Here is a 26430-nt window from a genome sequence, read left to right as displayed (position 1 = left end):
AGTGCATCAGTGCCGTGCCGTGCCAATGTCTGATGTGTTGGAGGTGCGGTGCTCTCGTTAACTCTTAAAAATAATTTGCCGGGATTATGCTTTACGGTTTTGTAAGTGTTATCTCTCTCTTAGTTTATTATAATCATAAGTAATTAGTTTATTAGTAAACAACCTTGGCATTTTTATGTTTTCGTTTTGTTAACTCAATAAATGATAGCAACATGGGTAGAAATTGATTGTACATTTAAGGTGTTTAATCTAATTGAATAGCAGGATGGCGATTTAAAATGAGGTTTCACATTAAACAAAATAGCCGAAACTGAAACTAATTATAGTCTAATCTAATGGCCCACTTATGATAGTAAGTTGTATTCTTGTTTTAATAAGGATGGGGCCTGTTTTTATGGATACTCTTTGATGGATACACCTAACTTAGATTTGCCAATGGTTTTATAGGCTAACTTAATTGGCCATCACCCAATTACCGGATTGGATCGGAAACAAGATATTGGCCAAGCCAAACTTTTTATTTTACCATCAAAAATATTAGGTTAACAAAACCACATTGTCCCCTGAGTAGTTTTTGGGAGTTTTGATACACCTACTGAATACTGGTAACAAATTTTCAGGTTAAGTTATAAGTTTCAGAGTTTAAAAGCCTGTACTTAGGCCTACTTTTAATGGTTTGTAGGGTTGTAGTCTGGCCAACTATACTATTAAGATGTGTAGATCTATCAAACATAGGCCTTAGTAGGAAAAAAAATTGTCACAGCAGATTAAAAAAGAAGTCCTAGAGCCTAGAGGCTATCAAAGCGTTATTCCGAGTATACACGTTGATAGACACAGCTCATCGCTGCAAGTGGCTTAACTTGCTTTTTGCAATTTCTATTGATAGGCATTTATTAGACTAACTTGTACAAAAACTAAGGTAGCCTAATTTAAGTATCAAGACACAATATATCAGTTAAGTTTATAGTACCGTGAATTTAAAAAATGAGACATTAAGGTATTTTTATAGCTATCTAAAACTGCATTGTTTTTATTTCCACAACACTTGACACGTCAGGGTGAAAACAATGAGAATGAGTGTTGAACAAATTGAATGACAGATCCATTACTACAGTAATCATAGTTATTCACTTGACTTAATTAAATTTAAAACTAGAATAAAATAGTCTAGAAAAACGTAAATTTTGTAAATAGTTTCCTAGCCTATTTGTCAGTCACTAAACTGAACTGAACTCAGCATATAGGCCCTACGGCGCAGCATGTTAAAAGAGTAGTGGGCGGCCCTCTTGAAAAGAAAGAAGATTAATTCCGGTAACAGAAAAATATATATTTACTTATTTATATCAAATGAAATATTTTAAAGCTACCTTTTTACTGTGCAGCAAATGGAAATTTTCATCCGATGATATCGTAGGTTCTTTGCGGAACTGTGTCCTTTTTTTAATTGATCTTAGCTACCTAAGCTATATGTTTTGTGTAGATGGCCATAATTTATTATTTTGACAAAATTATTATAAATTATCAATTGAGATTCAGATGCCACTATGTGAGTATTTTAACCCAAATATGAGTGAATGATAAGTGTAGAATGGAGTAAGATGATACGTGTTTGTTACTGAATAAGTTCATCTTTTTTATCAGCCAGAAGTCGGAATCATTTATCTAAAGCTAAAGGTAGGCCTAAATAAGACAACCCAATTAACTTTGTAATACAAAAAAAATCACTAAACCAGTCAATAAGTGAAGTCAAGTGTTGCCATAAAGGCTGTACGTATGATGTGGTATTGAAGTTGGTACAACATTACCTATGTATTTTAAATCAGCTAAGTTAGTTAGGTATTGAATTATTACATTCCTTACTTAAAATGTATTGGAATTGTATTTTATAGGGTAATAGTTAAACATTTTGCTTGGCCATTCATCTTCATTTACCTTCATCCATGTTCTATTTTTAAATTACCTCTATTTAACATTGTTATATGCAGTTAAATCACAAATAAAGTTTAGGCCATTTTTCATGGTTACTATAAAACCTATTTAAGTAGTCTTTCATAATTTAAAGCTAAACTTTAATTTTATTGCTAATAGGCCTACATGGATACGATACCAATCAACTTCAATTTTTATAGATTAAGTGAAATATGAACTCCAGCAAAGTTGTAAGATAAGTTTCTTAACAGGATTCCTTCTTAATTTTATCAGTAAATACCAATAATTACAAACAATTATCCATTTTCCCCTTGTATATTTATCTGTTTCTATTCTAAAGACTAATGTATTGCTTGTAGTTTTACATGGTCTTTTACTGTAATAGCTGTAATGTTATGTTATCAATTTAACTTGTTTCAAATCGTAAAATATTGTTCAATGTTAAAGGAATGTAAACTAGACTTGCATTGTAGACCAAGGTCATTATACAGTTTATGACAGTCTTGTGTGTTATGTTAGATAAGGACCTATAACTTTCCATGCAAAACTCACAGAAACATCTGTAAATGTTTCAAACTTATACAACTGTCAAGGATTAATTTTCTTGTAAAAATTGCTGTAATTTGCAATTAGGAATCAGGTTATCTAGAGTAGGCCTAGATTCAAATGTCAAAGTAGGTTTTATTTATTTATATTTTTTTGTAAATATTGAATTATTAAATTTAGTTTAGCTATTATTCCAACAGACAATTGGTATGCAAGTTACTCTATGGGAATTGCTACATTTTTAAACTCCACTATGGTTTTACGGTATAAGAGTTAGCACACCTTGAACTTCTAAACTATGTGCTATAAATAACATCACTGAACGTAACTTAAGCCTAATGACTTTAAGTTGACTATGAATGAATCACGCCTCAAGCTAAACTATCTTAATCTTTTGTTGTCACACTCTGGTTAGTGTTTTGCCAACATGCTTATTTAACTTTGCTAGTTTAAAATAATGAATAGTTTTTTTAATCTTAAAAGATTTGATTTCACACAGTTATAATTCTTAAATAATTTATGTTTGGGGTGTGTAGGTTGCATCTAAAATGAACCATTTATTAATGTTTTACAGCATAACTATGTAAAAACAAGAATTCATTTTCCTTTTGGCTGATTGGTGTTTTATTCCCTGTATGACATACTTGCTTGATGGTTTACTAGCTGCAAGTAGTAGTAGTCAAACATAGTATCATGTTTATATCACTGTGTCACAATCCAAAATGGGATCCACCAATGTGCATTTTAATCCAAACATAATTATTGAAAGATGAATACCCTGTAAGTTATGAGACGTTTGAGACGAGTTATGAGACGAGCTGTCTTGACTCCAAAATGGCATTGTATGTTGAACAAAGGTACCTAGTGATTTTTAGCCTGGATCTAATATTTTTGGACTGTCTAACCCTGTATTTTGGTTTTCAGCTAAAATAACAATCAGTTAAGGAATTGCAATTGGTGCTTGACAACATCAAAATGGTCTATTGGTACTTTGGGTCGTTTTTTGGTGCAGTTTTGTTTGTCACATATTATCTCAAAGAGGTTGTCAAGGTAAGCATTTGTTTTTACTTTCTGTGCCATTATTTTATTTTAGGTTCAACCACATAGCCTAAATTCTAAGTTAAGCCCAATATTTATCTTGGTAATAAGATAGGGTAACTAATTTAGTTTTCGAATTAATTGAGAAATCATTTACTTAAGAATCATTTTAAACATGCAACTATCTTGCAACACAATCCTTAAGTTTATTTTATATTTATAAATAAATCCCTCAACAACATCTTATATCGCTTTTGAAGTTTTCAATCGATGTAGCCTATCCTTGGTCACGGTAAAATAACTCATGAATTGACGTGATTAGTCCTGCTTGTGACTCAATTTGACACGCAAACTCATGGTACCTACAGTCCACTGAAGTCCCTGACATTTATAAAGGGTCATGAAAGTCACATTAATTCAAAGGATCTCTAAGTTGTGTTTTTTTTATCAGGGCAAAGAAAGTTAAATCGTTAAACTGTTTAACTTTTGTCGTCAAAAGTTATAGAAGTAACAACGGAAAATCAATCTTTTTTTACTAGGTATTTATTCCAAAGAAAATTAAGTCGTACATTGAACTGTGCATTTACGTTTTTCTTATAATTTACTTGGTGGTTATTCATGCTCTCTGAAATTCAAGTTTTTTTTAATACAGATAAAGTGTGCATTAATTATTACCACAGACAAGGGAATCTTGTCTGCGATATTAAGGAACGCGGCAGCGTTCCGCCCCGCCAAGTCCCCCAGCGGTACACAGCTGCTGCAGTGTATATATACATGACGTGACAAAGTGGCTTTTTTACTCGTCTATAGCTCTGAAGAAACAAAAGCTATTAAAATAATTGTTCATCCACTGGATAGGGGCAATCATTCTTGGCAAAATAAAAAAAAGAATTTAAAAAAAGGTTGTGTTTGAGCCAAGAAAAACTAGTTTGAAAATTCACAAATTTTCCGTGTTCTCCTTCTTCTCCTTAAATGTTGACGGACCTACAGCCCAAACCACTGGCTCAATTTTAATGTTTTTTATGTTGTTTGAAAGCCCTTAGCGTGTAGATGTGCCTTTTGAGGGTCACAAGTCGGTGCGTTGACCCATAAACCCTTGGCAAGCCCTCAAAGTACGATTTTGGCCCATTTAAATAACATGGGATTAAAATCAAAACAAAAGAAGGATCAGCTGCGATTAAATCTCAATTAATTTAAAATGTTAGAGAAATTCATAGGATCAGCTGAAAAATTATTTTAAAACTTTTATAAAGTATTTTTTTCAGGTATACCGAATGATTTGAGCTACTTACTGTATAAAATTACTTAGAGCAGTGATATTCCCCGATACTTTCCATTGAAAAATGCAGTGTACCGATGGTACACTGGTACAGCAGCTCGTCATTTTTAACAGTTTAATACTACTTATCAAAACATATGAAACCTAGGAACTTGAAACTTAGTACTAGTACTAAGGTTAGTTTTAACATTGTTTCTTCATAATATTGCCAAAATTTATTTAACTAAATAAGGTTAGTTTTATGTTTTGATACACTATAAAACAAATAAAACAATCGGGAAAATCCGTCTACGTATGTTAAACAAGCAAAAAAGTGAATGTAAAAAGTGATATGTAAATTTAGGATAAAAATGAGTTTTTCAATATTTGTTTTGCCTTATGCTATTTCTAACAAACCTAATCTGTTTGATTACATTTTTACTTCTCTAATAAGGGCTCAATTTACACTAGTCTTTAGATATACGGGTTTAATTATCGGAACACTTATGTAACACCAATGCATTTTATGTGTAGTTGTGCCCTGGTCTATATATAAGAGAAAAGAGGATTTTTATTTTAACTGTGTAATCAACCTTTAACTTAGGTCTACAATGGAAACTCCATGTACAATTTCGAAACTTAAATTTATTAATTATAATACAAAACTGATAGTAAAGAAAAGAAAGGGGGTTCACAATAAATTGTACAAACAGTGGGAGATGAATTTACTTTAAAACTTTAGGCTAGGCCTATTACAATGGTTTTAATTATTTAGGTTCAATGTTATAATTTACTGTAAGGATCTTAATCTCAGGTGGGGTGATCGAGCGGCATTTGAATTTAATCTTGTGATATAAGCCTAATTAAATTTTGTTTTAAAATATAAAGTATGTTCGAATTATAGATTGGTTGAATTAATAATATTTCTGAATAAGTTAAGCTTCTATTAGTTCTTGACTTTGAGTATAAATGTCCAAAGGTTTTAAAAAAGGTTTTAATGGCTTCCAAAGGGGAAAATGTCTATTGGAGTTATCTCACCAAAATTGATGTCTTCTTTGAAGTTAAGTTCTTGATGTTATAAATTATGAATGTTCGTCACAAGGATGGTTCTTCTTTCAACAAATTTCACTAATTTTGTCCAAATAATGTACTTTTTTTTTAAAAATTTTGATATTAAATATGTAGTGTCTAATTTGCATCTTCATACTATCTTGGTTCTATTGGAAGTGATGATGGTCTGATGTATTGTTGCACTCACATATGTCAATGCCGACTTAATAATATAAAATTATAGGCCACTGTTCACAAATATATTATAACAAATTTCATTTACTAGAGAGCTAAATTAAAATTTTGAAAAGTTATTTAAATAAATTTATGTTGAATTTGAAGCAATTTTGTTACAAAAGTTATAGGCTATTATATATTTACATGATATTAGGTTATTTGAAAATTTCTATATTATTGTATTAAATTGATTACCTATTGGTCTGCTTGGTCAATTAATTACTATATATGGTTTGAAAAGGGATTAACGTTTAGATAAAATGAAAAACATATGGTGGAAATTAAATTATTCCATTAAAAAAATATTGGTGAAAATATTGAATTGTTACAACTGTTAATTTTCTACAAAAATAAATACAATCTAACAAAAAACCACTAAGTGGTAACACTTCCCCCGCCAAGTCAGCAACCCAAAAAAGACAATAAATCACCACTTTTCCGCCAAGTAAAACAATGTAATGTATGTAAGTTTGGCCACTTGGCGGCAGACTTTTGCTTGGTTTTTTTCATTGAAGTTACGTTCGTGGATAATTTCACAAATCAACTTCTCTAATTAATTAGTCCAACTAAGTATAATAATTTCGAGGTAATCAGTAAATATAAAACCATCACTATTACGAGTTTATGAAATGTGGCACAAATAAGGTCAAATTTTGTAAAATAAGCTCTCACCTAGCAATGTACTAATGGGAGTGATACTTGCTCAATGAAACTAGTTTTATGGGTATTTTTTAAAGTGATCGAGCAAAAGTCTGCCGCCAAGTTGCCAAACTTACATACATTACATTGTTTTTCTTGGCGGAAAAGTGGTGATTTATTGTCTTTTTTGGGTTGCTGACTTGGCGGGGGAAGTGTTACCACTTAGTGGTTTTTTGTTAGATTACAAATTCTTAATGGATAAAGATCACTTAAAAAGTTACAGATTTTCATTTAAGGAATCTGGTGGACCCAATCCATTCAATTTTTAGTTGAACCTCATTATTAAAAGAAATGAGCTATTTTACATTTGTTTAGAATTAGTTATCAGTAAAAAAAGTCAGACAGTGATAAGAAGTTCAAACTGGACCCATCTGGCCTTGCTCACCAGGCATTTAATAAACGACAATAGGTTCCTCCCGTGTATTCATGTGGGTACAATTTAGAAGCCAACATTAAAAAACAAATACCAAGATTTAAGAATATAAGTTTTATTAGGCTATCTATACAAAATTAAAAAAAAAAAACGTTAGAGAGAAAATACTGTAACTTAGGATCAATTTAAATTCTTAGAACTTCTTTTTACAGTAGACACCCTCTTATCCGGACACCTTTAACCGGATCACACTCGGCGGAAATGACATCTCTTTAACCGGACAATTTTAATCAGCACATCGGTTTAACCGGACTAGATCGGCAGGAAGTGGGCGGTACTGAAACGACTGTTCTCGAAAGGAATGATTTGAGACCAGTGATGACGTGTCTAAATGCAATACTTTCCTAAATTTAAGTCAAATACACATTTAAATGGTCCGTTTTTACGAGTTTTTGGGGACTTTGGTTTAACCGGAAAAACCGTTATCCAGACTGGCCTCGGTCCCGAGGAGTCCGGATAAGAGGGAGTTTACTGAATACAACGTTTGAAGTAATAGATGCATTATTGTTAGGGCTGTATTCTACTTTAACTTTTAAACTATCAAATAATCGTGCTCTTGACATTGCCACATAAAGCTGCCCGTCTGAAAAAACTGGCTCTGGCAACCAAACACCAACGTGATCTAGAGTCTCGCCCTGGGATTTGATAATTGTAATGGCAAAAAAATGCAAGTCTACTGGCTAAATTTAAGTTAATATATTTTTAAATTTTATAAGCTATTATATATATATATTTTTTAAATATATTTTTACCGTTTACCTAACATTTTTTTGTATCACTTTAATAATATAATACATGCTGGCTTTTAAAAAACAGCTGATTGTAATAATATATCTTAAAATGCAGAAGGTAGTTATTTATTTTTTGTTTTTGTTTGTAAAAGCTTAACTGTATCTTAAGATGGTAACATTTATTGTACTGAATAGTTAAGTTATTAAATTAAATTTTTGGTTGATCATATACTGTCCCTTAATTCATCCATCCCTTAATTTTTGGATTCCCCTAAACTACTTAGTTGGTCTACTTACTACTGTAACTTATTCAGTAACATTAAGTCAATACAAATCCGGATATTAGGATAATGGATGAAAATAATTATGTTCATGTTTTTAGGGGCTGGGTCAGGGTTTTGTTAATTATGTAAAAACAAGGCTTAGTCACATTAATCCCCACTAGTTTTGTAAACTTGTAAAATTGTTGCTGAATAACTTGTACGGTTTATTCTTTACAAAGATTACCCTACAAAATTTTTCAACAGTTCTTTGTTGTATAATTTCAGCGTTTATGCATGTAAAAAGTTGTACTAATACATTACATTTTTTACAGGCTCCTCTTCTATTTTGTGCCCCTGGAAAGTTTAGAAAGTTCATAGAAGGCAACTTAGAGATCACAAAGCGCAAATTCTGGCCGACAGTTTGGTGTTTTGAGTCACGAGCGCAGACAGTCATCTCCAGCTTCATCAGAGGACTTATCTTCTCCAGTATTAACTATGAAAGGTGACTAGTCTATAGTTTAACCACCAACTTGTATACATTGGTTGTTATTTTTTAGGTCAGAAAGTTTTTGATGGTTGGAATCTAGCTGTCCTCGGACATTTGGCTTTGAACTAAAAATGATCCTGGCTAATAAAACAGGTGGTCAGTAACAAAGCTACACAAGGCATCTGACTCCACTATACTAATCCCTTACTCATTTTTGGGTTGAAATACCTACGCCTAGTTGTGTTCTTTCATCTCGATTTAATGTTGATGAAAATTTAAATAAAATACAATTTCAAAAATGGAGTTGATTGTATTGTTTATTGGTTCTAGAGGGACATTATCAAAATTGTTTGTAAACTTTTACTTTTTATCAGTCTTATAGCCGTTATAATCATTCAATATTTGACGTGTATATTTTTCTGTGTCAGTTTTTGGCAACCTAATTTTTTAGGCTGACGTGTTTATTTCTACAGTTTAACTTATGGATAGACAAAAATTAGTAAACTCTTTTATTTAGTTTTTTAGTCACATCTATACCCATATGTCAGTCAATAGCAAAGCCACAAACTTTATGTCTATGAGTCATTCGTAAAGAAAACAATGAATACTGATTGTAGCGTTGTAATGTTTAGAAGGAACAATGACTGCAGACAAATGATGTGTGATGTGTGACTAGAATTGACTTAAGTGACCCTGTGAGCCTTCTGGAATTTTAGCCACTTCGCATTTAACACAATTCACTTATTCACTTTAAATGATTTAGTATTATTTATGCTTAGATTTAGAGAGTTGTTACGGTATTATTCTAACACCATTTATTGGAAAAATCAATTAGGAGTATACAATTTTTCTAAAAAAATTATGTTTAAATTTTGATGTTGGTTGTTGGGAATAGCACTATTTAACTGTGAACTTATCACCTTTGAACTGAACGGTATTTTAGAGGCAAACATTAAATTCTGTTGCACCTGTTGTTAAATGTTCATTTGATGGTTAATTGACAGTTAAATACTTTACTAGCTTTCTCTTGACTCAGTAAACTTTTTTTAGCTGTTTATATTTTTGTGAATTGATATTTCACTGGTTTTTAGCCCTGCAGTGTACAAGTAATTGCACCTCCCTAATCCATTACATGGGACATTATTGATTCCAGTGACGCAAAAGCGTAATTGAAAGCAATTCATTCTGCATCAGAGAACTCACTGTATTATCCAAAAGTGTTTTCATTTTGTAAATAATAAAACTTACAAGTATGAAAACTTTTAAAACTTTATGTCTACAATTTACTAACACAAACACTACAGGATATTTGTTATAATTTTATAATAATTTATGCTATTAAAGAAATTTTGTATTGCACTTCATAATAGGTCAAATATTTTTCTTTACATCTATGAAATGTTTTACTACGATCCTTTGCAAAACTGAACATTTTTATGTCTTACCTGTGATATCTGTCATATGAATAATTTATGATTGAAGGCAAACTATGATTATGATATGGGCTGACCCTCTTCACGCAGAACACAATTCATATTGGAAAGGAGCGTTGAATTACTCTTATGACGTTTTCGGCAAGTATGACAAGACACACTGTCGTATAGGAGTGGGAACCAGATAGATAAATAGTGTATGTAGTAAAGAACTGAAAGAAGATTTGCTCCAGCTGGCTTTTCTGCGGTAGCTCGATGTAAACCTAAATTTATGTACATACCTTGTAAAACACTATCCCTACCAATCGTAGTAAACGTCAACTGAAATCACACAAAACTCCTCTGTCACAACACAAATTTCAAAAGGTTTACCCTGAAAAAGTCTCATTAAACTATTGTTCTGTTTCAAGGGACATCCTGACTCTGAAGGATGGTGGAGATGTAGCTCTAGACTGGCTCAGGCTGGAGGGAGCGACAGACGAGACTCCTGTAGTGGTCATACTACCAGGACTGACAGGCTCGAGTGAGACTGACTACATCAAAGGCATCGTCCTGCAGTGTCGGGAGCGAAGGATCAGGGCTGTAGTCTTCATGAACAGAGGCATCGGAGGAATCACATTGAAGGTATGAACTTTTCATTGTCGTTTTGGGAGTTCCAGTTTCGATATGTGCATGTTTTGTAATATTTGCTTTTCAGTCTTTTTTAAACAAATACAAACACTGTTTTACATGTAAAAGTAAATATAAATTTTTTTCTTTAACTTTTTATTTGGTGGAGATCTTACCAGCCAACAACAGCAGTACAAACATATTATATTCTATTCATTCATAGTGTTTTTAAATTTGTACGAGAGTTGTCTTTAAATTAATGTTTCCATCGTATCAGTCACAGCTAAGAGAGATATCTGAACTTGTAATTAATAACTTTTCCACCCTTTTGTCTTAAAAAAAACTAGAATTTTACTTATCCCTGCACACTTGCAGTATTATTTTTTTTGTCGTATTTAATGATTTGATGAATGTGTTTCCAGACGCCAAGAACTTACTGTGGAGCCAATTATGAAGACTTTGCTGAGGTTTTGCATTATGTCAACAGAAAGTATCCCAAATCACTGGTTGGAGCAGTTGGAATATCTATGGGAGGGTATGTTTTTATTTTTTTTTTTTATTTTGTAAAATATTTATACTTACTTTATTTTAATTGAATGGTTTTAAATTAATGTACGTAAAGAATGTCAATGTTTATAGTCTCCTGAATAATAATCAGTAGCCAACGTCTTCTTTATTTTTTATTCATGTCAAAAACACTTAAAATGCACAACCAAGTTATTGCCTCTTTCTGAACCAAAAAGGTATTTTGTTTTTGATATTCGTATGAGGGTATAAAAACCGATAGACCTCTTAAAACATCATTTGGTTTTTTACATTGACTGCTCTGTTTGAATAACCATCCAAGAAGTTCCAACACAAGTCACAATTAATCCTACCCTGACAATGTTTATCAACAAGCAAGGTTTGGGAAGTTACTTGAACGAGGGACTTTTTTTTTCAACAAAAGAGATATCGACTAAATTTAGACATTGGTAATACAAAACACTCGATAAGTAGAAACTTTCGATAATTTAAAATACAGGCTCAGTCCCTAGAAAATCTCTATTTTGAAATTTTACCATGCATTTTAATCCACTCAATACTTCCAAGCAGAAGGCAGGCCGATTGAGAACAAACAGTTATTTGAAGTTTTGTCGGCAAAACACTCTAGAAATTCGCTAGGAGGTGACAACCACCAATTTCCACTGGCGGTCCCAGGGGTAGGGGATGGGAGGGATATATCCACACTTTCTTTTTTCCCCCTTTTTTCTTGGGGACATTCCATACCCCCAGACCCCCGGTGGTCCCCCCCCCCCCCCCCCCCGAAATCTAATCCTGGGGGCGCCACTGCCAATTTCGAATTCACAAGAGTATTACTGTATTTTATCCTGAGAGAAGTAGACATTATTTCATGTACGAGAATGTACGTTTTATGAAATAAAAATATGATGATGATAAGTAAAAAGTCAGTATAGGCCTACTGTACATGTTTGTGCAAAACTATTATCCCTGATCATAAGTAGCCTATTTTACTAAATGATCCTGACTAAAGAACCAGCTCATTATAGTCATCAAGCAATCATCTCATTTATTCAACAATCTTTGCTCGTCTTCACCTGGGGTCTTGTCGAATGAATCTAATGTCTAGTGTAATCATATCCAACAGCCTGATCCTGGGCAACTACCTGGCGGGGACGGGTGAGGAGGCAGCTAGACACCTCAATGCCGCTATGATCATCTCCGTCCCGTGGGATGTGTTTAAGGGAGTGGAGAGTATTGAGAGGCCTATCCTCAACAGGCTACTCAACTATCATCTGGCCGGCTGTCTGTGCAAAGTTTTAGCCAGGTACGTAGCTAGGTAATAGTTTTACTTGTACATTATCCGTGATTGACCAAGGATCAACCGCAGCTTGGATTAACAGACTTCACTTGAATTCCTACATTAGTTCATTGGAGGTAAGGAGTTGCTCTGTGATTTTCATCAAATCTGTGCAGTCTTGCTCAGTAAGGGAGGGAAGGTTGAAATGGTCAAACCTGTGTACTTAAAAATTTTACACCCTTTGGGTTTGAAAAGGGTACTTGCTACCAAGGAATCCCACTAATTAGGTTTGAAATTAGATTTATCAAAGGACATTTTTACTTTGAGTGACTTAATAAAAACCTGCCAAAAATCTCGATTGGATATACTGTAATATATGTAATGTGACTTTTATTTTGTTTACAGGATAAGGCACGTTGTAGAGCCAGCTGGTATCTGGGACATCGACACCTGCCTCAAGGTAATTAGATCAAACACAACCAGTTGCTGTAGGCCTAATGTTTAAAATAGGTTAGAAGTCGGTTAGTTAGTCTTTATAAATCTTGTAAGTAACCATAGACGACTTTTGCAACCAAACCCTCCAGTAGTTTATCAATGTAATGTGTGCCACCTTATCAAGACGGGGGGAGCAAGCTGGCGTAGTGGTTAGAGCGCGGGACTTCAGTCCCTGAGGTCCCAGGTTCGATCCCTGCCAAGTCACCAATGGACTTTATCTAAGTGATAATGCCGTAACTCCTAATCTTCAGGTCTAGCCTGAAGCATTGAATATATACCCTATAAGAAAGACACGCCATGTTAAAAATTCAGACCAGTTCGACAGGTCAAAACGCTAGTTCTCGCCTTTGACGCGAGGCAGCGCTAATAGTTCTTTCAATGCCTAGTGCCGGGTGCGGCAATGTGCGTGCGTGCGAGAGCCTTGTCACGTGACACCAACCCTTAACGGGATTTCGACTCGGCACTCGGCAGCCCCCTGCCTCAGCTAGGTGTCCGGTGATCGAGTCGAGATGCTTCTTCCTTGCCTATAATACATATAGAACCACAGTGTCGGATGTTGAGACGTATGCTCACTGGATGTGTAGGCTATACTGTCATATAAGCATTTTAATTTAATTGCTTTCCATTCCATTTTATTTTTACGAATTTTCGCAGGTTTGCTGTTAATCACACTTTGAAATTATGATTAAATTAAAACAAGATTTGTCAACTAAAATTTTTTATTTTACTGTTAATTATTGATGTTGGAACCAGTGAATTGAATTTTGTTGAAGCAAATCTGCATTATCACTTCCCATATTATCATATGGAGAATCTTTTAGCTTCCACATTTATGGACGTAAGCTGGTTTTACTTTAAAGAAGGCCTCGTCTACATTTATTATTTTAGCATTTGAAATTTGCTCAGTATGCAGGTCTGCTGCAACGGGGTATTTTTTCTTTTTAATACACAACAATCTTAAAACCATAATAGGCCTAATGTCAATAATCCAAAATACATTTATATTAATTGCAGGGGGGACATGGATCAAATACAATTTATTTAACAAACAACCACATTGATTGGTAAAATAGCGTTTAATGTATATACAACTAGTAACTATATAACATTCAAGCAAAATTGTACAGGAATCCACAAATATAACAAACTAAACTGATTATAATTAGCTATAAACCAATTTGCAACTAAACTCAAACATTATCATTCAAAAACAACAAACTTTACAATATAAAAGTACAATAATAAACACATTAATACATTTGTACATTAATAAAATATAAATAAAATAACAAAAATATAATAAAAAGACGATGCCTATACTATAACAAGTTGAAAGAAATTTAACTTAGCTTTTACCAATCAAAAAGGCAATGAAAAAAAACATTCAGCAAATCTAATAATAATACTAAATACAGTAGGTTTTATAATATAAAATGGTAACAATATAATAAAAACAAGTCAAGGTATGAAATTGGTTATACAGAATTTGTGGTATCAAATATCATTTTTTTTTTAAATACGTGCGTTGCATAAACACAATTGTGTAAGTTTTCAACATTTCAAGAGTCCTTTTGATTTTATGCATCCAACTACGAATAATTTATTGCGTTACCAGATTTCATTAAATATTTTAAATGGAAAAATATCCCAATCATTTTACACACTGACTGTTTAATTAGTTTATTAAAATATATGTACATATCTCAGTAAATCGAAATGAAAAAATCTAGTAGTCTAAATACATCTACAGGACACCCTTACATTTGTTTTCCCTCTTGTAGCCTGTTAAACATGAGACAGTTTTTTTTTACCTTTTTGTTTAGTTTTACGTGGTCGTCCTGTGAAACTCTTTTTACCCTTATTTTCAACAATGCTGAGTCCCTGATCTCGTTTGACTTCCACTTTACACTGTTGAATAGTTTGCACCTCACTAAGAATTTTAACATGAACAACTTATGTTCTTTACACTGCACCAACCACTGAGGATATATCTTCTCGGTATGTAATGAAATTTGCTCCACCAATGTCTTGGCAACGCCGGTGCTTGCAATTACCTTTGGAAGAATATTAGCGAAGCAAAGTGCTTGAAATTTTACAACTTTGTGAAGAAAATCAGATGGCTTGCACAGCTTCGCTAATTCCCCGGTGTGTGTAGTGAAGGTTTTCATCAGTAGAAGGTGTTCCCGCGGTATAAATACGGTAGAGTTTTCTTTTAGAAGATTTGTTTTGCATGTGTCACAGGAAAATTTATCAATACACTTTTTCCCAATCCAACCAGATATATAACAAATAACACTGTCTTCAAATAGTGTCACTTTAATTTCTTCTTGGACTGGCTGCTCCGGTTGCTGGTATGTATCACAGGACTTAAAATGGCTTAAAATAAAAAAAGTGTGAAATTTAATGTTTGCTATGTTTATTGTCTACATTGAAGACGGGGATTTTCAATTTTTTTTTTCATTTTGAAGCAATTTTTGGTACCTTTCTTGAGTATTTTCAAAAAATGCCTAATAGTAGATTGTAGGAAATTTTATTCTCTTTCGGAATAATATCTTCCACTTTGGTCGATTTCCTCACCATTTAAAAGTTATTTGCAAAAACGTCAAGTAACCTCCAAATTTTTAGTGGTAAAAATAGTTGGAGATTACTTTTTAACTTTGTACAATTAAATCTACAGTTCTGTTGGACCGATTTTGTTAAATGATGTGTCTTTGGAAGGCGTAAACTCTTTGAGTTGCTTTTTCGTTTGATGTGTATTTTATAGCGGTAAGTTTAATAGTTTAAAAGTTATAAAGCGTTAAAACTGGCCATTCATTTTGAATAACCCTGTATTTTGTGAAAACAGTAATAAATACCCTCACCACAGCAAACCTGCAGACTATGCGAATTTCCATTCGCTTGATTATATTTACACTAAAATTTATCTTTAAAAATGTTAGAAAATGACACTGTTGACAGGTTTGGAACTGTTGTGATAGCTTTTCGTTTACAGTACAAACTACTCAACATGTTTTATGAATAACTGTATACCTCATGGTGGAAGGAAAATACACAGGTGTGCTATTCCCGTCATTTGCTAACGTCACCCAGATTGCAAAAAAATCAGCTGATGTATTGCCTTAAGTACATAATTTGTTTTGATTTGATTGTTATTGTTTTCATAATTATTCTAAATGGTAAAATGGTGTTTGCAATCTGAGTGACGTCAGCATATGATGGGAATATCACACCAATGTATTTTCCTTTCACCTTAAAATGTATACCTTAAAATCAGTCGTTTATTTTGGATGCTGCAACAAGCAGAAGTATATTTTTTGCATCGTATTGGTATCTCTCAAGCCTTTCATGACCTGTGTTTCATGCATTATTTGTTGTTGAAAAAATATTTATTCTTTTTTTACTTAACTTAGCCATAACATAGTTGGTTATACATTGCACTTGATTTTAGTAGTTGTGTTTAGCTAAAAAGCTGGCCCTATTTTAAAACCAAGCGGTTTACAGTTAGTTGACTTTTGTTTCTAAAATCATTAGAAAGAGTAAGTTAGTAATGTTATTTTTCTATAGTCAATGGTAAGAGTGTTTAAGAATGTGCCTTGCATTATTAAACGGGTAAAGTGACACTTGCTATTAAGGATTGACGAATTAAGCCAGCGGTTTGCAAGTTATTTGTCAATAACATATTTACTGAAATTAGAGTGGTAATTCGGAGAAACAAGGCTACGTTTCTATATAAATTAAATCATTTGTACATCGGCACATCTTTTATATCATCCTATGTAGCCTAAATAAGTGTTCACGGTCAAATATATATTCAACAAGTATGCCGGTTTGATATAAACAAGTATTTAGGATTGGTGGTTTCTTAACGATGAACTCAAAAAATTGAAAATTTCTTACCTTTCATTGTCGTTCACTGGGAAACTGAAGAATGACAATTCTCGGTTCTTCGCAGGCGTATTTTCACGGTTAACATACGAACATTTACCACCTCTAGACATTTCACTACTAACTAATAAAAACGATATAGTATACAACACATTACTCACTAATAAACTAATTAAATATTGTCTATACTAGTTCAGCTAAAGACACTATTATACTAAGAATTGCTATTTTAAGTTTAAGGAGATGTGATATGTAGAAGAGTGACAACTAAACTGAAACCTAACCAGTGCTTATACCGTTTGGGGTATTGTTTCCATTAGAACAATAATAGTTTGAGGGACGAATTTGTTCTCAGAATTTCTCATTATTTGACTCGTTTGGCCGTTTGCTTTCTCCCTGACCCAACTCCACCAGGCAGATTTTCTATCTCTCTCCCTCAATATCCTCGCTCTCTGTCACACCCCCGGCGCGCTCTCTCTCGCACCCTCGGCGCGCTCTCTCTCGCACAGAAGGCGAGGAAAACTGGGGTTGGAGAACTCTGGTGGCAAAGGCGAAATGTAGCACTTGAAGACGAACATATTGGTCTGAATTCTGGCCATAAGATGTGTCCTTCTTATAGGGTATATATTCAATGCCTGAAGTAATGTGAAAAACAATCCCAGGGTCGTGCCTAGCGTCCTAGGACAAAAAAAAAACCCTTATCAAGACGACATCCAGTTTTACAGTTCTGATAAGTAATATTACCAATGGGTTTCACGTTAAGGGAGCTGATCAAAATGAGTTTCCAACTTCCAAATGGTCTTCAATATTTTTTTAACGTTAATTGACAAGTGAATATTCAACTGCAAAGAATAGAAAAAATAGAAGAAAGTGAGAAAAGATGCAAGCTAAGTGTAGAACATACAGACAGCGTAGCGTTACGTAGCGCAGCGTAACACAGAGAGCGCAGCGTAGCGTAGCACATTATAGGTTGTAGACAGTTTTAATAAGGTACATAAGTATAGAGGATGGCTCTGTCAAAGACGGCTCGTATTACTCTTGTCAAAAATACCTTAAGGTGGCAGTTTTTGATCAGTAGGAGAAGTGTCGGGGTGCATGAAGTCTGTAAAGGCAGGGACAAACATGGTGATAATCACCTCTTATTTCCAATCCTTAGGAAACACGAGTCTTGGTTTATGGATTACACAAGAATGTCAACTACAACATTTGATTACATATTTAGTTTGGTGAAGGATTATTTGGAGAAGCTGACAACTAATTGGAGGAGACCAATTGGTGCAGAAAAGAGACTAGTATTAACTTTAAGCGTGTGTGCAGTCGAATGCGCCCCAGTACGCTATGAGAACAACAAAATAGTTTGTTCCTTGGTCGTACGCTGTGCTACACTACGCCGAAATACGCTACTAGTATGTCATACCTCATTTCAATGCACGGTTTTCATTTAAAACATGCGCTGCGCTGCCCTATGCTAAGCATGTATGTTTTTACACTAAACAGTAGCAAATCTTCTTATAGCCCCTGGACTCCTTTTTGACAAAATAGAATTTTTACCTCGTTGTGTAGTCCACATTTTTGTCAGCTAAGCTTAATTCCTTATCAGCTATTTGTCTTCAAAATAATACAAAACAGTAAAACTCTGTGTGGGCCTATGACAACACTGAATCTTAGCAAGCTAAAACAGTTATTTTTCTGTTATATTGTAAAACTTTTAACTCAAGTTCCCTAATTTCTACTTAAATTATCCCTCGCCTCTTTGTAACCAGAGTTTTTACAACATACATGTACGAGTAGATATTTGACTCAAACTTCTTCCGCAGAGCTCCACCATCAGAGAGTTTGATTCCAACTTCACGTCCAAACAGTTTGGCTACAGAGACGTGGAGGACTATTACACTCACGCCACCATTCACAACAAGCTGCACAAGATCTGCTTGCCCACTTTGTGTCTCAGTGCAGGCGATGACCCGTTCCAACCGTTTGAAGGTAGGCCTAAACCGAGTTGATTATGCGATTGACTTTTCAATACTGAGGTAGACATGAGTGATGTGTCAAAACCAAATCTCAAAACCATCAAAACTTTGGAAAAATTTCAGTTCCGAGATTTGATCTGCGATTTTTGAAATTGAAGATTTTTGCCGTTTTATTTTTGAAACTGCTGATATTTTTTGCGTATTTTTTTGGTTATAACTCTGTTTCCACAAAAAACAATAAAACCATGATTACCATTAACAGTAATTAAAACAGTAAATTGTATTCTGAACGTCAAAAGGTATCTTAAATACTATTACAGGCACAACATACAATTCAGTTTCATGACGATATTTACTAAACACAAAGAAATATTGACCACTAAATGTTCTAATTAATCTGATATTCATGTTTATGTTGGTTGTTTATTAAAAATTATGTTGTTCTGCTTTAAAGTTTATCAGTTTATCAGTAGCATATTTTTATGTTAATATGACAGTGTCAATCTCCTTCAGTTTTGATTGCATAATTAACATGTCATTATTACCTGTATTTTTTAACCTTAACCTTTGTAACCAGCTACCGGTAAGTAAAAAGTTTTGCATTTAGGTTTTGAGATTCGGATTCGGGATTCGATTTTTTAAGTTTCAGTTTCAGTTTTGAGATTTGAAATTTCTGGTTTTGACCATCTCTAGTAGAGATCCCATCTATATGGACCAGCAGTCACCAATTTCTTTCATTAAAATACATGTGACAATTTGAATTGGTGACACATTGACATTATTTAGTGATTAGTTTATTTATGTTTGGTTCATGTAACCGCTGCAGTCAATGATGATGTCTAAACATACGGTACACGGAAGATTTCATGATAAAAAAAAACAAATTTGCTAGTTAGAATTTTTTTTTGCTGCATTATTTCTTTACTTTAAAACATCACATTATCATAATAGTACTTTATGACAAAGACAGGGGTTGGTGTAGTATTATTTTGAAAATTTGGTTAAGCTATAAAAATTGGTATCGGTATCAAGAATTGATAAGCGATACATTTTGCTATCAACACCCACTAATTGTTGAAAAAACTAGTCTTGAAAAATCTGGAATTAGTCTTGAAAAGTCTGGAATTAGTCTTGAATTTTATAATGGAAATAAACTAGACACCCTGGTAAATGTTTTGAATAGTTACTATTAAAATGAATGTGTAAAAGTATTATTATCAATAGAACTTGAGTCCATTGTGGCCTATAACCCAAACTTTATGTATTCCAGATACAGTAGAACTTACGGTCTAACCAAATTCGGTTTAACCAAAACCCGGGTTAACCAAAATGGTTCTATAAAATAATATAGGGCTGTAAAATGCTTTAATAACTTCAGTTGTCTGGTTTAAAGCATTTTCTATCCCATTGTAACATTTTTGTAGCTGAAATAAAACACTGAATTATATAGACATTCTCTTAAATTCATTTTTCCTACACACTGTGGTGATACTATAGGCTATTTTTAGCATATGATGGGTTAACCGAAATGGCTCTCCCCCCATTATTTTGGTTAACCAAGGGTCTAATGTACTTATACTTATCTAAAAAAAGTGGAACACAAATTTTTAGTAGAAGTAGAATGCTTTTTCGAAATATTTTCGTCAGTAAGTCATGCGGTTTTTAAAAAAAAGCTACAGTAGACTCCCTCTTATCCGGACACCTTTTAACCGGACTACACTCAGCAGAAATTACATCTCTTTAACTGGACAATTTGTATTAGCACATCGGTTTAACCAGACTAGATCTGCAGGAAGTGGGCGGTACTGAAACGACTGTTCTTGAGGGAAAGATTTGAGACCAGTGATCAGGTATCTAAATACAATGCTCTCTTAAATTTAAGTCAAATACAGTACAGTACAGTATGCATTTAAACATTCCGTTTTAATGAGTTCTTGGGGACGTCGGTTTAACCTGAAAAACTGTTATCCGGACTGGCCTCTGTCACGAGGAGTCTGGATAAGAAGGAGTCTACTGTATCTTGTGAAAAAAGTACAAGATTATGTTTATTTTATTTTGAGAGTTGATTAATTCGACACAAAATTGAACAGTTGGTGCCTTCTAATTAATGTATACACAGGTAACACTAATCAATCTAACCGTTTGGTATGATGAGGTAATTTAAACCATTTTGTACTTAATATACCATAGACACAAGTGTTGATGTTATGTTTTTCAGCGAATTTGTTTCTCTTTGCTTTTAAACATTTATTAAAACTGTGCATACCTAAACTTTCAGAATAAATTTCATAATTACTTACTGGCTACTTACTGGCTACTCATTGGCTGCTGGTGCTTATTGATGGGATAAACCATTGCATACGTATAGTACCATACCTTAAAGCAATGAATACACAAATTATAAGAAGCGCAATGCCTTAGTAAGAAATTCAGTCTGGGAATATTTGAATTTCGGATAGTACCCTCGGCCGCTGGGAGGTAGACTGTCGCAAGCGCACAGCCAAGTCAGTCGACTGAGTGTGAGAGAGTGAGGCAAAGAATCAGCTTAGGGAGAGAGAGAGAGAAAAAGTAGCGCGGCCGCCCTCAAGCGAATGGTGTTTTTGACCTCTGGGGACATCAAAATGAAAAAGTAAATCGGTCCCGGGCTTAGGTCTTACCATGAGACCTACGGTAATAGCTACTTCTCTATAGGGAAATTCGCTAATAATAATAATAGGCATGAATATTTCAAATCTTTTATTAAAAAATATCAATAAAAACGTCAGTACAAAAAAAAACAAATATTAACTATGCCTACATTATTAAAAATAATTCTTTCGCATAGGAAGAATATATTTCAACTTTGAAAAATACAAAAAAAATGTCAGTCTGAAACATCAGTCTTACTAGTTAAGTATCAAGTAACAATTTTTCTGTCTTGCGTTATTTTTAAAATGATTTTGGAGTGACTTGTTTTGGCTATGTTTACAGTAGTAAAACATTGCTCACACTGCTTACACTTAACAAAACTTCTTATCATTTTATTTTGCTATGCCAAAAAAAACAAGTAGAATAAAATTTAAAAGCAATATTTACATGAGAACATAAGAACGCCTTCGCAAAGAAAATTCAAAAACAAAGCGCTGTATTACATTGTATTGACTTTCTCGTCTCGTAGAACGATTCAATTTAAAATTTTGAGACTTGTCCATCCCTATTGTTGTTTCACCTTTGGCTTTGATGAATAAGTTAAATGATCAAGCCAACCTCTTTAAACATTTCATCTTTCTTAGATAAAGTTTTTTGTCATCCTAGCCTCGAAAATTTTACAAGACGTTTGGGTGAATGTTTCAGCTATCCCGGTAGATGAAGCTAACAACTCCGATCACGTAGCCATTGTGGTGACGGCTCGAGGAGGACACATCGGCTTCATGGAAGGGTTCTGGCCGTTCTACAACAACCAGTATATGTTTGAGGTTTTTGGTCAGTTCTTCGAGTCCATGTTCTACAAAGGAGGCTACAAACTGCTAGATGACGGCTTGAAGCAGAAAGGGAATTAGAAGCAAACACATTGTATGCATTGTAATGGCTGCTGCACATTCCATGTGATAAGGAATGGTTTTGAGAGGTTTTGTTAATTCCTGAGAGGAATTCGGCCTTAAAGAGCCTTGTGATTTTTCCTTTTCAAAAGGAAATAGTTTAAGTGGAAATGTATTTGATTTTTCAAGGGATGGATGGGATTGTTTTAAACTTGTCATCGAATAACTCTATTTAGCTGTCATATCAGTACTTTGTCTAAATGTTGCAATAATATTTATTTAGGTACACTTAAATTAATGCCTAATTTATAAGTATCCTAGTGTTGGATGCTTCACTATACTTCAATACTTAGGTGTAAGCCCTACAGTATTCCTTGATAAAAAGCAATAACTATTTTGTAATACTTGAATATAATTCACTGTAAAATTCTAGTTATTTTTTACTCTAAAATGCTAACTCGCACATCTTTGTGGATCTAGTAGGTTAGTTTTTAACTCTTGTATCTTTCTAGTCCAAAAGTTTGTTAAGATGGATTTTTAACAAAGAGTTACCCAAAAATCATGCTTAAAATTTGCATGATGGCAAATTTGCATGATGGCAAATTTGCATCATGCTTGCAAAAATTTACCATTATTAAGTTTTTAAGTAGTCTTTTTATAAGTAAAATGTTAGCACAGTGCAATCTCGGGCAATTTGCAATTGCTTTATTTTTTTATTCCGAATTGCATCTATATATGTAAAAATCTATGTCATTCATTTGCAATTTAGGTGTGCTAGCCTTGAATTCAAATTGTTTTCTTGTAGTTCCCACTTGTAATATACATAGGATATATCCGATTATATATAACCTCTAATTTGTTGTCTTTGTGATTATTATGAAGTTGAGTGTTTTGACGAGTGATCTGAAACCATGGAAGATTTGATTCTAGTAAATACACAAGTAATATGCATTATCTTGAACAAATATATGAAAGAGGTTCAAGCATTCGCCTACTGTAGTTTTTCCAAAATGTGCAGTTATATTTGAACATTGCGGACGGAATGGAATTCAATCCATGGTACGCTCATCACGTACGTCGGTTTTCAAAACCTTAAGAATATAATTGTCTGAGTCTTTTAATGTCTTCGATGGTATACCAGTTATAGGTGCAACAACTAATGCAATAAATAGGTTAAATAAGCATCAGATTCATGAAATAGGTCTGGATGAGTGTGTCCTAATAGTAATCTTTTAACTAACTATTTAGTTAGACAAACGTAAATCACACCAACCTCTGGCTCTTCATAAATACAGAGCCTGGTAAAGGTGTATAGTCAAAGACACTACTAATTAATTACAGTAGGCCTATATAAGAAACTTTTCAACTTGTTCACTTTATAATCCTTCCTAGAGCTGTATTAACCTTGACAGTTTCAACTCTGATTATACTCAAAAGTGTGAATAGGTTCATGTTTCATATTTACCACTAGGCACCATGGATCTAGACTCATATATTTAGCACTTAAATAGCAGTTAGTTCTTGTTGCATACTCATAATTTGTATTTATTCCATTTTGTTTTTAGTTCTGATTGTTTACGTTAGTTATTAGATGTTGTACATATCCGAGACATTTCTTGCTCATAAATAGTTGTCTAAGTCCATTGAAAACGTATTTTAAATATGTTTACCATTGTATCTGTGATTGTATAAATTTACATTTTAATATTAAGAGGTGCTCCAACTTAGGTTTTTGAGTTTTCAATGATACATGTAGTATTAATGAAAACTGTGAGATATGTTATACAATTAAAGTTTAATTGAAATTGGAACAAGTCAATAAATGATTGTTGTTAATTTAGATTGTCCAATATTTATTTTAAGCTCTATCCTTTTAAAGGTAGTATTTTCTTTAAGTAAGGTTTATGTCAAGATAATAATCTACTTAACTTGGAGTGTCTCTTTTCATTGTTTTAAATTTTCTTAAAATATACTTTTGAAGCAAGTGCCATGCCTGACTAGAATGTTTCACCATTGTGCCATGCTTAGAATACAGGGTGTTCTATAAGCATCATGTTTCTCAAAAAAATATCAATTTTGTAAATCTTTACGCGTTGGTGCAAGTATTTAGTTAATAGCTTCACTTTATTGTAAATAGTTTAATCGATGCTTAGCATGCCTTCGTCACATATAATTAGTCAATCAATCAATCCCCACTGTATCTACTGTATCTTGTACTTTATTGGTATTTGCATATGATTAACAGGAAACCCTCTTAATTTTGAAAACCTAAAATTGAGAATGAGCTGTAAATGTTGTCAACCATGCAAAAACTTGGATTCATCTGTGAATTTTGGGCCAAACCTTACAAACAGGGATGGACCAATTCCAATTTTTGATACTTTGTTTTTGGATTAAATAACGATTCCAGAACCTCAGAAGGTGTTAGCAATGACTTCATAGTATCACTCTATTGCAATCACAAGATGTCATAAATTTTCAATCGCAGAAGTTATTTGAATAGTTTGCGCCTTAATATTCCAAGCTTGACGTCCCGAAAAGAATTGAAACTTAAACTTAGCCAGAAATCAGCAATGAACATTTACCAACATTTGCTTTCAACTTTTGCTTTTCAACTAACGTAATATTGGGGAACAAAGCCACTTTAAATAGTGTTAATTTTAAGAGTAAAGGAAAGTTTCACTTCAAAGAAATGCCTAACAGATGTAAAGGAGCTTGGTGCAATATTTAAATACTGTTCTATGAAATTGCGACCATACAAAGTAGGTACTTTAAGCCAATTTCAAATGGAGATGAATGTAGGATAACAATTTTGACACCCTGTACAATTTCTTAGACTCTAAGGGTTTAAGGCAATTTCAATTATTGTTTCTATTTGAGTCAAGTTTTGCTCATTGTAATAATTGTTGTGTGGCCGTTTGGTGAGCAAAGAGATTAAATTTGTCATATTATTCTAACTCAGATTAGTGAATAATAAAACATGAAATATTTTCTCCTCTCTAATGATTAACGATTGAATGATCAATAGCAGGAATACAAAATAATGAATAAATTACATGCAATTTTCAGGTAATTGTAATAAAACTTATTGTCTCAACAGTCGAAACAAAAGAAAATGTTAATTAAATGACCACAAAATATTTCCTGTTATAGTAGTTTACGTAAAGATAGTGTTAACGACACGAGTAGAAATTTAAGGCGAGTGCCTTAAAAACGTCCACGAGTGTTGTTCAGACCTATTTAGGCAATTGTGTTCACTCTTTTACGACAGGTTTTACTAACAATCACTACTCATAACTTCTAAGAGAGGTTATGTTTTTGTTTATAACCTCTCATTGCCACTGACAGTGATGCAACGAATCATTGTACCAAAAAATAATTGCACCACTCAACAATTAAATTGGCATGAACAGCTGATTAGTTAAAGTTTGAAGTAATACAATTTTACTTCTTTTCTCTCAATCGGTGGACCTTATTGGTCCATTGCCTGTGTTGTTAAGTAAAAAAAAAAAAACAATTATGTAAGTAAACAATGCTGTTAAGAGTGTTAAGTGAATCTTTTCAATTCTAAGAACTGAACTGAAACGGCTAAGGTAAAAGCCTTTTCCATAATGTTTGTATCCTAAGTTTTACCTTTAAGACTATCCAATAGTCAATGGTTTTACCCAAGATTGCAGAGGTTTTTAACCTTTGTATCTCTATTATATCATATCTATACGGAACCAACCAATTAGCTTAGCCTTGGCTTACTATGGTTAGATAGTTTTTTAAAGTGGTTGTATCTTACGATTCCCTCCCTATTTTAACTTTTTCTCCGATCTTGTAGTTATAAGTAATACTAGTAATAGTTTCAGCAACTTACTTCGGTCACATAGATTATCTTGTGGTACACTATATTGTGTAATATTTTACAGTTTTAAATCTAGTAATAAATAAATTGCTCTAGTATGTAGTAAATTACATGTCCTGTGATTTTTTCAGTTTAAAATTAACAAACTGTCATTAGTGCTATTGATTTTATTGTATATTATACAAATACAATAATTAA

General features: G+C 33.2%; 1 protein-coding gene across 1 annotated transcript; it reads left to right on the top strand.

Annotated features, from left to right (window-relative positions):
* Positions 1–26430, top strand: LOC128990200 (phospholipase ABHD3). The gene is made up of 9 exons (XM_054412489.1): positions 1–101; positions 3400–3525; positions 8517–8686; positions 10515–10728; positions 11136–11248; positions 12362–12541; positions 12920–12974; positions 18712–18877; positions 22198–26430. Exons 2-9 carry the CDS (start codon positions 3451–3453, stop codon positions 22401–22403), a joined length of 1179 nt encoding a protein of 392 aa, XP_054268464.1. The 5' UTR covers positions 1–101; positions 3400–3450; the 3' UTR covers positions 22404–26430.

The sequence above is a fragment of the Macrosteles quadrilineatus genome, unplaced genomic scaffold (genome assembly GCF_028750875.1).
Source record: "Macrosteles quadrilineatus isolate MER2022 unplaced genomic scaffold, UCM_ALF_1.0 Scaffold_3__2_contigs__length_128488019, whole genome shotgun sequence".
NCBI classification, from domain to species: Eukaryota; Metazoa; Arthropoda; class Insecta; order Hemiptera; family Cicadellidae; genus Macrosteles; species Macrosteles quadrilineatus.
The sequence above is the reverse complement of the archived record's forward strand: the minus strand, read 5'-3'. Positions and strand labels throughout refer to the sequence as shown.